A 14,114-nucleotide genomic window follows, 5' to 3' on the forward strand; every position below is an offset into this window, starting at 1 on the left:
ATATCCTTTATCGTATTCATTAGGACTAAGACCATCAAAATGATCCAATTAATTGGGATAGAACGCAACCATGCTTTACTGCTCATTCAACACAAAACCAGCTACTAGCCTCATTTCCTAACTTAACCACAATCGTGTTGTTCTTGCACATAACATTAATCACTTCAATTCATTTTTCTGGTTTACCATAGAAGGATAGGATATTTACTAAAGCTCTTCTATTGGCTGAATTAAAAACTTGCTTATAATCTATAGAGCTAATGACTAAAGAGGTATGTTGAGTCAGGTAATTCTCGAGTATCAAAATAAAAGTGAAAATTTGGTCGGTGCGTTCTCTTCCCTTCCTATAACCAAAATGTTCTTCTCTTAAAACTTTATCTACAGCATCTCTAAGTCTTAAAGTATCATCATACTAAGCATTTTGTTTTCTAAAAAAACCAAACACACGCACAACACACAATTTTGGCCTCTAAAACTACCACAATCTCTCTAATCACCTTTCTTAAAGAGGATTTAATTAAAAAAAATTCAAAAATTGCTAGATACTTCCCCTTTTTCAAAAATCATGTTCATAATATTCAGTAATTGATCTATACCTTCACAGCCACCATGTTTAAAATATATTGGGGCAACATATTGCATGATGGACGAAAAAATAATAATAATAATGCGTGGTAGGCATATGGCTCTCTAATGTTTCCTCCGACACAACTCAAAGTACTAGCAATTTAAGCATGTATGTGAACCAGGAGCAATAATGTTTTAGATTTTTTTTAATTCTCTTTAATACCGACAAGACGTTTTTTTTTCTCAGAAAGATCCGCATATTCATTCTTACTTTTTTTGTAATGAAGTAGATATTTTAGTTTAAAACATGGGAAGTATCTCATTTAAACTTTGGTCATAACAAAGGTACAGCTGTAATACTAAGAATAATATAGTGCTTTGAATAATATTATCGTAAGGATATTATATTTTGCAATCTGTTTTTTTTTTTCATAAAAAGGAAATATAAGTGTGTTGACACACTTTTTTTCTATTTTTTTTCAGTCACAGTGGTTGCAATTAGTCGGTTGGTCTACCGAAAAGGAATTGATCTGCTCGTCAAAGTTATTCCGATTGTCTGTGAACAGTTTAAAGAGGTAATTAGAAAAATAGTTAACTATACTATGTTGAAATCAAGTCCAAATTCTTGAATTTCCATAGAATTCAAATCTGGGTAGCAGGTTGTCCTCGGTTAGGCTGGAAGGATGGCCTAAGGAAAAATTTAAGGGAATGGGAACTTCCTGGGAGGTTGCAAAAAGAGGGCTTTGAATAGATTGGGATGGAGGAGGAGCCTGCACAGCTGTGTTGGCCCCGGTTGCTTTGTGCTGCGGTGAGTTGTTAGTAGTAGTAGTAGTATTTGTAATTTTGCCATGTTATACTTTGCCAGGCAGTCAATAAAGAATATCATTGTGGTTTATTTTGTCTTCCTCGTAAACAAGGATATTTTGATATTCACATACCAGATTTTATCTATTTGGGGGTAATAATGGCAATTGTCCAACTTTTTTATTTGAGAGATCATTTTTAACGCGTTCCACCGTAAGACCTTATTGACATATATCCACTATCTGTACTAGTCATACTATAAGTAGTCTATTAGACTTTCAAGAACTTCAATCGATATTTTTTACTCGTTCATCCAGAGTCAATCACACCGATAACAGACCTTTCAACAAATCGAGTGTCCTTGATGTTTACGTTAGTCTTTAAGAAGAAGCAAAATTCTTTGTGTTCTAAAATTTTAAAATTATATTATGCGACCTGCGATTCAGTAACATGAATGGTATTCTTCGAAAATTGTTTAATTTTTACCACGTTTTATTTAACTTGCTGACTCTGTCTGTTTGCGGTCAAAATTTAGAGATGATTTCTTCGACCCCTTCTCTTATCCGATTTGGCTCAAAATTTGTATACAGCTTGACTTTATCTAAATTTTTATATTATGATATATTTGAATGTCAAAAACACTTAATAACTATCCTACAATTTAGTCTGAAAAATTTAAGAATTCCTGAAAGTTTTAGGCCAAGTGTACCTTCGTCACTGCAAATGCTGGGCGTTTTTAACACGCAATACTCTCAAGCAATCATTGGACAAGCATTCTTGCCTTTAAGCTATTTTAACGTAGGAGCAGTGTGTATGGATATTGTGTTAATTTAAAAAAACTTTTTCCTCAAAACAAGTTTTTCGAAGAAAAGTAAAGAGCTCCATTAAGCCAAAAATAATCAGAAATAAAGTGGAATAATCTTCCAAGTGTAAAAATACCACAAATCATTATCCGTAAATAAATGAAACTCAAAACGAACAGAAATTACAATAAATAGCCGAGTCCAAGTCAAAAGGAGCGAAAATTAACACGAGTAGGGCTGATAACCCCCATGCTTTCTCAAGACCAGAATATAATTTGCGCTTTACTGAAAAAAAGAAAGAAAAAACTAGTGACCGTGTATTGTCAGTTTAATTGACATGTACTGAGATTTATTCCTTAAAGTTTTGATAATTTTTATCTGTGGAAGTAAAAAAAAGTGAAAACATTTAAAACTTATTTTGTTTTCAGTAAAGCGCAAATTATATTCTGATCTTGAGAAGGCATGGGGGTTATCGGCCATACGCATGTTAAATTTTGCTCGTTTTGAGTTTGAATCGGCTATTTATTGTAAATTCTCTTCGTTTTGAGTTTCATTTATTTATTGATAGTGATTTGTGGTTGTTTTACGCTGGGAAGATTATTCGACTTTATTTCTGTTGATTTTTGGCTTAATGGAGCTCTTTACCATTCTTTGAAAAACTTCTTTTGTGGAAAAAGTTTTTTCTTAAATTAATTTCTATTTGTTTTTTATTAATATATTCTTTTTCATGCAATTTTTTTTATATCTATTCAGTTTTTTTCTATAAAAATCCATAGTTTAGGTTTTTATTTCTATGTTGTAGAAACTTTTTCAACATTTTAAATCCTGACACAAACAGTAGGCCTATTTTTTAATTTAATTTTATAACTCCTTAAATTGACCTGAAAAACAAAACTTAATATCATTTTCAAAAGATTCTATCTATGATCTTTGACAGCCAGGATACACTTACACTCTTTGTATTTATTTAAATTATAAGAGCAGCAGTAGTAACAGAAGTAGCCCCAAAATTTTCAACTTAATATCCCCAGTCGTTCTCGATACATAGCTGAAGTGTCTTATTGGCAACCAAAAACACAATGGTTTTGATTTAGTTTAAAGCAACATTTAGTTTTAAAGCATAATGGGCCAATTGCATAATTGTGGGGGTTGAAATACCCATTATCCCTAAAGACATAGTTGCTGGACCGTTCTACTATGCTGAACCAAATGGCTGACAACATCCTTCTAGATATTCCTTGAATGCTTCACCCTTAGCCCTTTAGTTTCACCCTTAGCCCCTAACCTTAATACTCTTAGCTTGTGCAGTAGCAATAGTTGTAGCAATATTAGTAGCAATATGGGCATAGCACCTTTTGGTTTCTTCAACATCCCCTTCAACACACACTGAAAGTTTCAGCTTAATACCGTCAACCATTCCTGAAGCATTTCTGATGCGTCCGCTTGACAACCTGTGTGGGCATAGTGTGTTTCGATTTCGTTCCAAGCGGTTTCAATATATCCCAAATTTTTCTCCTTAATATCCTTAGTTTTAATAGCAATAGTAGTAGTAGCAGCAGTAGAATTAATTGTAGTAGCTCAAACTTTAGTACCAGTAGTAGTATTAGCAGTAGTAATAACAGTAACAGTAGTAGTAGGATGAGTAGGAGCGGTAACATTAGGATGCAAACATTTTCTTTTGGTTAGTTCAAAATCCCTCAGAACTAGCCCTGTTAGTTTCACCTTCACACACGAAACTGTTCCTAAGATATTGCTGTTACACCTTTTTGACAACCTGCATACAGAGGGCCTGTTCTGATTCAGTTCATCTTCCCCCTCAAAATTTCTTGAAAATGTCACATTCATACCCTTAGGCACAGTTGTAATAGTAGTCACAGTAGTAGTATTGGCATTTCTAGTAAAAGTATTGAATAGCGGTAGTACTACTTGCAGCAGTAGTATTAACATATTGCCTTTTGGGCAGTAGAACATCCCTCTCATCTAGTCCTGGATGTTTCAACTTAATACAATTAGCTATTGCTATGACATTGATTTTGATAACCTGTATGTTCATATACTTCCTGAAATTTTCATCGCAATGCTCTTAGCCTCACAATCAGTTGCAGTAGAAATAGTAATAGTAGTAATAGTAGTAGTAGTAGCAGTAGCAGTAGTAGTAGCAGAAGAAGTAGTAGTAGTAGTAAATGTAGCAGTAACAGTAGTTTGCATATATTGCCTTTTGGTGAGATGATCTTCCCCTTTAAGCATTCTCTGAAAGCTCTAACTTAATACCCAAATCAATTCTTGAAATACGCAATTTTGACAATTTGTACGCACATAACGTCTTTTGATTTAGTTCAAATTTTTCCTCGATACTGTAAATGGAGTAATATGGTAATAGTAGAGATGGTAGTTATAGTAGTATTGGCAGCATTCAAATGTTGCCTTTTTGATCATATCTGTTATAATTTCCTGAATTTTCCAAATTAATACAGTCAGTTGTTCCTGTGTTACGCCCTTTTGACAATCCTGATACACATAGCGTCTTTTGATTTGGATGAACGCTTCCCTGAACATTATCTAAAAGGCTCACCTAAATGCCCTTCGTCTTTTTGAAAAATTAAGTTCAAACATGCATACCTTTCTCAATAACATATACTATGTGTAAACAATGAACGAATTGTCTAGCTTACAGCACTTAAGCTGTTGAGGACTGTGGAGAGGATGTTATCCCCAAAGACATAATTACTGGACCTTTCAACAAGCCTGAACAAAATAGAGCTCTTAAAATTTTGATCGGATATGTTTTGGCGAATGAAAGGTTTGGGGGGGAGGCTGATTGTCCTCCATTCATTTTTGACTCTTAAAAAGGGCACTAAAACTTCCGACTTCAAAGTAAATGGGTTCCATCCAACCCAAGCTTTTACGACCACCCACTCCATAAAAACCATATATGCCCCGGGCATAACTTACAACCCTTGCCCATGGTCTCTGGGGGATTGTGTACACACTAAAGACATTGTTATATGATTTTTAGACTATTGATAACAAAATGGCTATCTCACAATTTCAATTGAATGCGTTTCGGGAAAAGAGTATGCCAGGGAGAGGGGGGGGGCTAGTCGCTCTACATCATGTTTTACTCTTAAAAGGGAACTAGAACTATAAATTTCCAATCAAACGATCCTCTTCTATAGTTCACACCATCACTCTTTCCATAGAAATCTTATATGCCCCTGGGGCATAACTTATAAACCTTATCCCCAGACTCTGGGGGATTCTGTCAACTCCAAAGGTTTGATTATATCATCTTTGGACTATATTTGAATATATAGCTATCACAAAATTTCTATCGGATGCATTTGTGGAAAATACGACGTGGGGGCGGGGATGCCCTCCGATTACTTTGACTAATAAAAAGGGTACTAGAACATCTGATTTTACGGCAACTCCTTTGATACTAAGTGCCGTGGTATAAAAAAAAAAACACATTGTGGCCACTCGCTCTTTACTTAGGCAGCCTTATTGCGCTGCATATGATACTAATTATAGTATGTATTGAAGAACTAAGTAGGCACAATTTACATAATTTAAGAACAAAAAGAATTAAATAAGTGAGATGCTTCTATATAATGCATTGAGTTAAAGTAACTAAATGTATCTTTCTGTGGTCTTCGATGTCTTTAAGTTAAAGTTAATGGTTCTGTTTGTGATCGAAGGATCCCTTGTCGAAAGGGAGTTCGACACGGAGGAGTTTTGTCTGCTAGTTTGTTTAAGTCAGCAATCTCTTGAATACTTCTGAATACATCTCCGGCTTATTTTAATGTTAGTTTTAGATAGGTCTAAACATAGCCTATCCAAATCAGTCAGTTGGATAAGTGAAATATTTGTACGTATTTGCCTTTACCTGAATGACGACAAATGCGAGTACCTTTCCTTCGGTTCCTCTCCCTTTCTTTATAAACATTCTTTCGCCCTTTCTTTTCAGTGGTTGGATATTAACATTACTACTAATTTAACGTCCTTTCCGATCTCGGCTGGTTTCCGACCCCAGGCTGAAGCCACTGATAGGTTACTCGAAGATTGTTGGTAATGCAGGGAAACAAACCGTAAAGCTCTCATAAAAAAAATTCTGTTTTTTGTAACCATTCAATTTTATATCCTTCTGGGTTTTACCCGTTTTTAAAAAAGAAAGATCTTTCTTCTATTCGTCTTCAGTATTCCTGTTGATTATAAAAGTAAAGATTCTCTAGGAATAATCTAAAGCTGAAATTTTGGAAGGGTAACTACCATCCGTAAGTAGAAAAGAGGGTACCAGCACTGAGTCTACATAATTTATTCATGGTTGATTGATCCACTAACGGGTCAATGACACCTTTTTCAAGGTCAATCAGGGGCTGTTTCTAAGTGTATTGACTCCGGGACGAAGTTTGCCCATACGCACTGAATGCTAACGGTACAATGTATTGATCCAATAACGGGAACAGGATCACATGTCTCTTTCTAAGTCAATCAGGGGATGTTTCTAAATGTATCGATCCAAGAAGGGGGACTCAATTTCTGGGAAATTGATTTACATAGTCGGCGGAGAATTCTATCATGAGGAGATTTCATTTTTAAATGTGGCTTCTCAGGTCTTTAGGTCTGAGAGATAAATTAATATTCTATTTTTAGATATGGCTTCTCAGGTCTTTAGGTCTAAGAGATAAATTAATATTCGTTCGAAACCATAATAGTTTAAGTAGGAACACCTTAGATGTATTTTTCAGAAATTCATACGAGATCAAAACAGATTGAATATATTTTACGCAGGAAATGGTTTCCTGGGAATTTCAAATGTGACAGCGCAGGGATGCCGAAACAAAGGAACACGCAGAAATTACTTTAGGGGATTATTTGGGCGAATACAAATTAATCGGCATTTTAGGTATTTTTTTGCGAAACAGTTTGAGCCATTTTAGAAGATGATTTGGGGTGAAACTCTGTGGTCGTTATAATACACAAGTTCCATTTGAACAGTGTTGTAAAGTCCCCTACCCCAACCCCAAAGTGCCCCCTCCCCCCTGGCCCCCAAAGAGCCCCCTCTCCCGGTCCTCAAAAGGACCCCCTCCCCCCGGGCCCACAAGAGCCCCCTCCCCCGCCCCTCCTACGTTTTTTTTAATACTTTTTTATGGCGCACTTGAGACACAGAAGGGCCCCCTCACCCTGAACTTTTTGGCTCCCCCCGAATATATCTTTTCAGAACAAGTTCTTTACGTAATGTCCTTCCTAAACCAATTTTATAACTTCAAGTACTCATCTTTTTCACATACACCTTTACTTTACGACTTTTTGCATACCCCAACACCAAGCAATACTTTCAAATGACTTTATTATATCTTTTCAGAACAAGTTCTTTACTTAATTTACCTCCTAAACCAATCTTACAGCTTGAAGTAGTCATTCTTTTCACCCACAACTTTACTTTACAGCTTTTTGCATACTCCAACACAAAGCAATACTTTTCAAAGGCTTTTTTATATTTTTTCAGAACAAGTTCTTTACGTAATGTCCCTCCTAAACCTATTTTACAAGTTGAAGTACTCATGCTTTTCACCCACAACTCTACTTTACGGCTTTTTGCATACCCCAACACCAAGCAATACTTTTCAAAAGGCTTTATTATATTATTTCAGAACAATTTCTTTACGTAATGTCCTTCCTAAACCAATTTTACAACTTGAAGTACTCATTTTTTCACCCCAAACTTTACGACTTTTTGCATACCGCAACATCAAGCAATACTTTTCATCAAGCGATTACTTTGACTAATAAAAAGGGTACTAGAACATCTGATTTTACGGCAACTCCTTTGATACTAAGTGCCGTGGTATAAAAAAAAAAACACATTGTGGCCACTCGCTCTTTACTTAGGCAGCCTTATTGCGCTGCATATGATACTAATTATAGTATGTATTGAAGAACTAAGTAGGCACAATTTACATAATTTAAGAACAAAAAGAATTAAATAAGTACTTTATAAGAAAAACTTTAAAAAACCACGTTTTACAAGAAGAAGAAAATGAAGTTTTCGGTTCTAAAGAATACTTTTGTTATACATACTTCAAACATAATTTAAACGTGGTGCGCATTTTGCTTAAATAAAGATCTGTGAATAGTTAGATATCAATAGGTAGTTGACTGAAAATGCGCACCACTTTTAAATTATATTTAAAGTCTGTGTATCAAAAGTATTCTTTAGAACCGAATTCGCTTCGAAGTATATTCGGAGGTCAATTTCACAGCAAGTATTGATTACTCTTAAAAAGAACGATACAATCGAGAATCTGACGAAAAGCCTGTTTGCCGAGTTAACCAATATTAAAACCATGTTGGCCGAGTTAACAATAATAAACCCATATTAGTTTCTATTTCTCGAATATAGCTGAGCATTCAATGTGTACTCCGTTTCTTGCTCAGTGATAATTGTTTACTTTGGTTATGGTGACATACTGCTTGTGAGATGCTTCTATATAATGCATTGAGTTAAAGTAACTAAATGTATCTTTCTGTGGTCTTCGATGTCTTTAAGTTAAAGTTAATGGTTCTGTTTGTGATCGAAGGATCCCTTGTCGAAAGGGAGTTCGACACGGAGGAGTTTTGTCTGCTAGTTTGTTTAAGTCAGCAATCTCTTGAATACTTCTGAATACATCTCCGGCTTATTTTAATGTTAGTTTTAGATATGTCTAAACATAGCCTATCCAAATCAGTCAGTTGGATAAGTGAAATATTTGTACGTATTTGCCTTTACCTGAATGACGACAAATGCGAGTACCTTTCCTTCGGTTCCTCTCCCTTTCTTTATAAACATTCTTTCGCCCTTTCTTTTCAGTGGTTGGATATTAACATTACTACTAATTTAACGTCCTTTCCGATCTCGGCTGGTTTCCGACCCCAGGCTGAAGCCACTGATAGGTTACTCGAAGATTGTTGGTAATGCAGGGAAACAAACCGTAAAGCTCTCATAAAAAAAATTCTGTTTTTTGTAACCATTCAATTTTATATCCTTCTGGGTTTTACCCGTTTTTAAAAAAGAAAGATCTTTCTTCTATTCGTCTTCAGTATTCCTGTTGATTATAAAAGTAAAGATTCTCTAGGAATAATCTAAAGCTGAAATTTTGGAAGGGTAACTACCATCCGTAAGTAGAAAAGAGGGTACCAGCTACTGAGTCTACATAATTTATTGGTTAACATAATTTATTGGGAAATGGTTTCCTGGGAATTTCAAATGTGACAGCGCAGGGATGCCGAAACAAAGGAACACACAGATATTACTTTTAGGGGATTATTTGGGCGAAAACAAATTAATCGGCATTTTAAGGTTTTTTTTGGCGAAACAGTTTGAGACATTTTAGAAGATGATTTGGGGTGAAACTCTGTGGTCGTTATAATACACAAGAATACTTTTTTTGTGCACTTGAGACACAGAAGGGCCCCCTCACCCTGAACTTTTTGGCTCCCCCCGAATATATCTTTTTGCTTTTTGCATACTCCAAAACCAAGCAATACTTTTCAAAGGCTTTATTATATCTTTTCAGAACAAGTGCTTTACGTAATGTCCCTCCTAAACCTATTTTACAAGTTGAAGTACTCATCTTTTTCACTCACAACTTTACTTTACGGCTTTTTGCATACCCCATCACCAAGCAATACTTTTCAAAAGTCTTTATTATATTATTTCAGAACAATTTCTTTACGTAATGTCCTTCCTAAACCAATTTTACAACTTGAATTACTCATATTTTCACCCCAAACTTTACGACTTTTTACATACCCCAATCTCAAGCAATACTTTTGAAAAGCCTTTATTATATTATTTCAGAACAAGTTTTTTACATAATGTCCCTCCTAAAGCAATTTTACAATTGGAAGTACTCACCCTTTTCACATACAACTTTACTTTATGGCTTTTTACATACCCCAACACCAAGCAATACCTTTCAAAAGGCTTTGTTATATGTTTCCAGAACAAGTTCTTTTCTAATGTCCCTCCTAAACCAATTTTACAACTTGAAGTACTCATCTTTTTCACCCACAGTTTTACTTTACGACTTTTTGCATACCCCAAGACCAAGCAGTACTTTCAAAAGGCATTATTATATTATTTCAGAACAATTTCTTTACTTAATATTCCTCATAAGCCAATGTTACAACTTGAATTACTCATCCTTTTAAGAAAAAGCTCAACATTGACGCCAATTAAACACCCCAATACCAAGCAATACTTTTCAAAAGAACGTATTTTACCTTTTAAGAACAATTTCTCTACTCATTATCCCTCTTTAGCCAATTTTATAACTTGAATTACTCATCCTTTTCACCCATAACATTACTTTACGACTTTTTCAACAGCCCAACACCAAGCAATACTTTTCAAAAGGCTTTATTATATCTTATCAGAACAAGTTCTTTACGTAATGTCCCTCCTAAACCAATTTTAAAATTTGAAGTACTCATCCTTTTCACACACAACTTTACTTTACAGCTTTTTGAATACCCCAACACCAAGCAATACTTTTCAAAAGGCTTTATTATATTATTTCAGAACAAGGTCTTTATTCAATGTCCTTCCTAAACCAATTTTACAACTTGAAGTACTCATCTTTTTCACCCACAACTTTACTTCACGACTTTTTGCACACCCCAACATCAAGTAATACTTTTCAAAGGCTTTATTATATCTTTTCAGAACAAGTTCTTTACGTAATGTCCCTCCTAAACCAATTTTACAACTTGAAGTACTCATCTTTTTCACAAACAACTTTACATTACGACTTTTTGCACATCCCAACATCAAGCAATACTTTTCAAAGGCTTTATTCTATCTTTTCAGAACAAGTTCTTTACGTAATGTCCTTCCTAAACCAATTTTATAACTTCAAGTACTCATCTTTTTCACATACACCTTTACTTTACGACTTTTTGCATACCCCAACACCAAGCAATACTTTCAAATGGCTTTATTATATCATTTCAGAACAAGTTTTTTTCTTAATGTCCCTCCTAAACCAAATTCACAACTTGAAGTACTCATTGTTTTAACCCACAACTTTACTTTACTGCTTTGTGCATACCCCTACACAAAGCAATACTTTTCAAAGGCTTTCTTACATCTTTTTAAAACAATTTCTTTACATAATTTCCCTCCTAAACCAATTTTACAAGTTGAAGTACTCATGCTTTTCACTCACAACTTTACTTTACGACTTTTCGCATACCCCATCACCAAGCAATACTTTTAAAAAGGCTTTATTATATTATTTCAGAACAATATCTTTACGTAATGTCCTTCCTAAACTAATTTTACTACTTGAAGTACTCATCTTTTTCACCCACAACATTACTTTACAACTTTTAACAAACCCCAACATCAAGCAACACTTTTCAAAAGGCTTTATTATATAATTTTAGAAGAAGTTCTTTACGTAATATCCCTCCTAAACCAATTTTAAAAGTTGAAGTACTCACCCTTTTCACACATAACTTTACTTTTTGGCTTTTTGAAAACCCCAACACCAAGGAATGCTTTTCAAAAGGCTTTTATACAACTTCTTAAAAAAGTTCTTTCCGTAATGTCCCTCCTAAACCAATTTTACAACTTGAATGATTCATCTTCTTCACACGCAACTTTACTGTACGTCTTTTTGCAAACCACAACACCAAACAATACATTCAAATTGCTTTATTAGATCTTTTCAGAACAAGTTTTTTACGTAATATCCCTCCTAAACCAATTTTACAACTTGAAGTACTCATCCTTTTCACCCATAACATCACTTTACGTCTTTTTGCATACCCCAACACCAAGCAATACTTTTCAAAAGGCTTTATTATATCTTTTCAGAACAAGTTCTTTACGTAATGTCCCTCCTAAACCAATTTAAACTTGAAGTACTCATCATTTTCACACACAACTTTACTTTACAGCTTTTTGAATACCCCAACACCAAGCAATACTTTTCAAAAGGCTTTATTATATTATTTCAGAACAAGGTCTTTACGCAATGTCCTTCCTAAACCAATTTTACAACTTGAAGTACTCATCTTTTTCACCCGCAACTTTACATTACGACTTTTTGCACACCCCAACATCAAGCAATACTTTTCAAAGGCTTTATTATATCTTTTCAGAACAAGTTCTTTACATAATATCCCTCCTAAACCAATTTTACAACTTGAAGTACTCATCTTTTTCACACACAACTTTACTTTACGACTTTTTGCATACCCCACCAAGCAATACTTTTCAAAGGCTTTATTATATCTTTTCAGAACAAGTTATTTACGTAATATCCTTCCTAAACCAATTTTACAACTTGAAGTACTCATCTTTTTCACACACAACTTTACTTTATGCTTTTTGAACACCCCAGCATCAAGCAATACTTTTCAAAGGCTTTATTGTATTTTTTTCAGAACAAGTTCTTTACGTAATGTCCTTCCTAAACCAATTTTACAACTTGAAGTACTCATCTTTTTCACCCACAACTTTACTTTACGGCTTTTTGCATACCCCAACACTAAGCAAGTCTGTACAACTTGAAGTACTCATCTTTTTCACCCACAACTTTACATTACGACTTTTTGCACACCCCAACATCAAACAATACTTTTCCAAGGCTTTATTATATCTTCTTAGAACAAGTTCTTTACGTAATGTCACACCTATACCAATTTTACAACTTGAAGTACTCATCTTTTTCACCCACAACTTTACTTTACGACTTTTTGCATGCCCCAACACCAAGCAATTCCTTTCAAAGGCTTTATTATATCTTTTCAGAACAAGTTCTTTACGTAATGTCCTTCCGAAACCAATTTTACAACTTGAAGTACTCATCTTTTTCACCCACAACTTTACTTTACGACTTTTTGCATACCCCAACACCAGGCAATACTTTTCAAAGGCTTTTTTATATCTTTTCAGAACAAGTTCTTTACGTAGTGTCCCTCCTAAACCAAATTTAAAACTTGAAGTAATCGCCTGTTTCACCAACAATTTTACTTTATAACTTTTTTGCAAACCACAAGATCAAGCAAGGTTCCACTTCAGTTCAGATTTTTCCCCTAAGATATAAATTTAAAGTTGTCCTCCAATTTTTTTGTAGAAGATAGAAATAGTTATGCATTGATCGTGAATATCTCACCATGACAATAAGGAGTTTCACGTTAATTCTGAGATTTTTCCCAAAGTCATAAAAAAATTTAAAGCTCTGTTCTAAATTTTAGCATTGAAGATAGGAAAAGTTATACTATGATTATGAATATTTTCTATGAAGATAAAAAGTTCCATTTGATTTCTAATTTTATCTATGAGAAGAAATAAGTTACAGATCAATTCTATATTTCCAGAGAAAATAAAACTTTTCCACTTCAGTTCAGATTTTTCTTGAAGAGACGAAAAATTTAAAGTACAGTTCCAAATTTTTCATAGAAGATAGAAAAAGTTATACTCTGATCGTGAAAAGTTAGCTCAATTCTGAATTTTACCAAAGAACTTACACTTCAATTCTAATTTCTACAGAGAAAATAAAAAGCTTCCACTTCAGTTCTTAATTCCCCAGAGACATAAAAAATTTAAAGTTCTGTTCTAAATTTTCCCATAGAAGATAGAAAAAGTTATACCATAGTTGTGAATAAGTTCCATGAAAATAAAAAGTTCCACTTTTACAAAATTTTCTCAACGAAGTGGGAGAAAGTTCAAGTTCTCTTCTGAACTTTCTCAATGAAAAAGAAATTAGTTACAGATTAATTGTATTTTTTCCAAAGAATATAGAAAGTTCCTTTTCAGTTCTGGTTCTTATCAAAGAGATGAAAAAATTTAAAGTACTGTTCCAAATTTTTTCATAGAAGATAGAAAAAGTTATACATTGATTGTGAAAAGTTAGTTCAATTTAGAATTACCAAAGAACTTACAGATCA

At 34.1% G+C, this 14,114-nt stretch overlaps 1 protein-coding gene across 1 annotated transcript in view; it reads left to right on the forward strand.

The window, feature by feature from the left end:
* Positions 1-14,114, forward strand: part of LOC148956394 (phosphatidylinositol N-acetylglucosaminyltransferase subunit A-like) — a 181,843-nt gene that overhangs the window by 96,940 nt on the left and 70,789 nt on the right. Inside the window, exon 6 of the mRNA XM_089090666.1 lies at positions 1,051-1,142. Within this exon, the coding sequence (XP_088946792.1) occupies positions 1,051-1,142 (92 nt within the window). The remainder of the gene's footprint in view (positions 1-1,050; positions 1,143-14,114) is intronic.

The sequence above is a fragment of the Artemia sp. Qi Xiang Cuo genome, chromosome 1 (assembly GCF_049724085.1).
Source record: "Artemia sp. Qi Xiang Cuo chromosome 1, ASM4972408v1, whole genome shotgun sequence".
Taxonomy (NCBI): Eukaryota; Metazoa; Arthropoda; class Branchiopoda; order Anostraca; family Artemiidae; genus Artemia; species Artemia sp. Qi Xiang Cuo.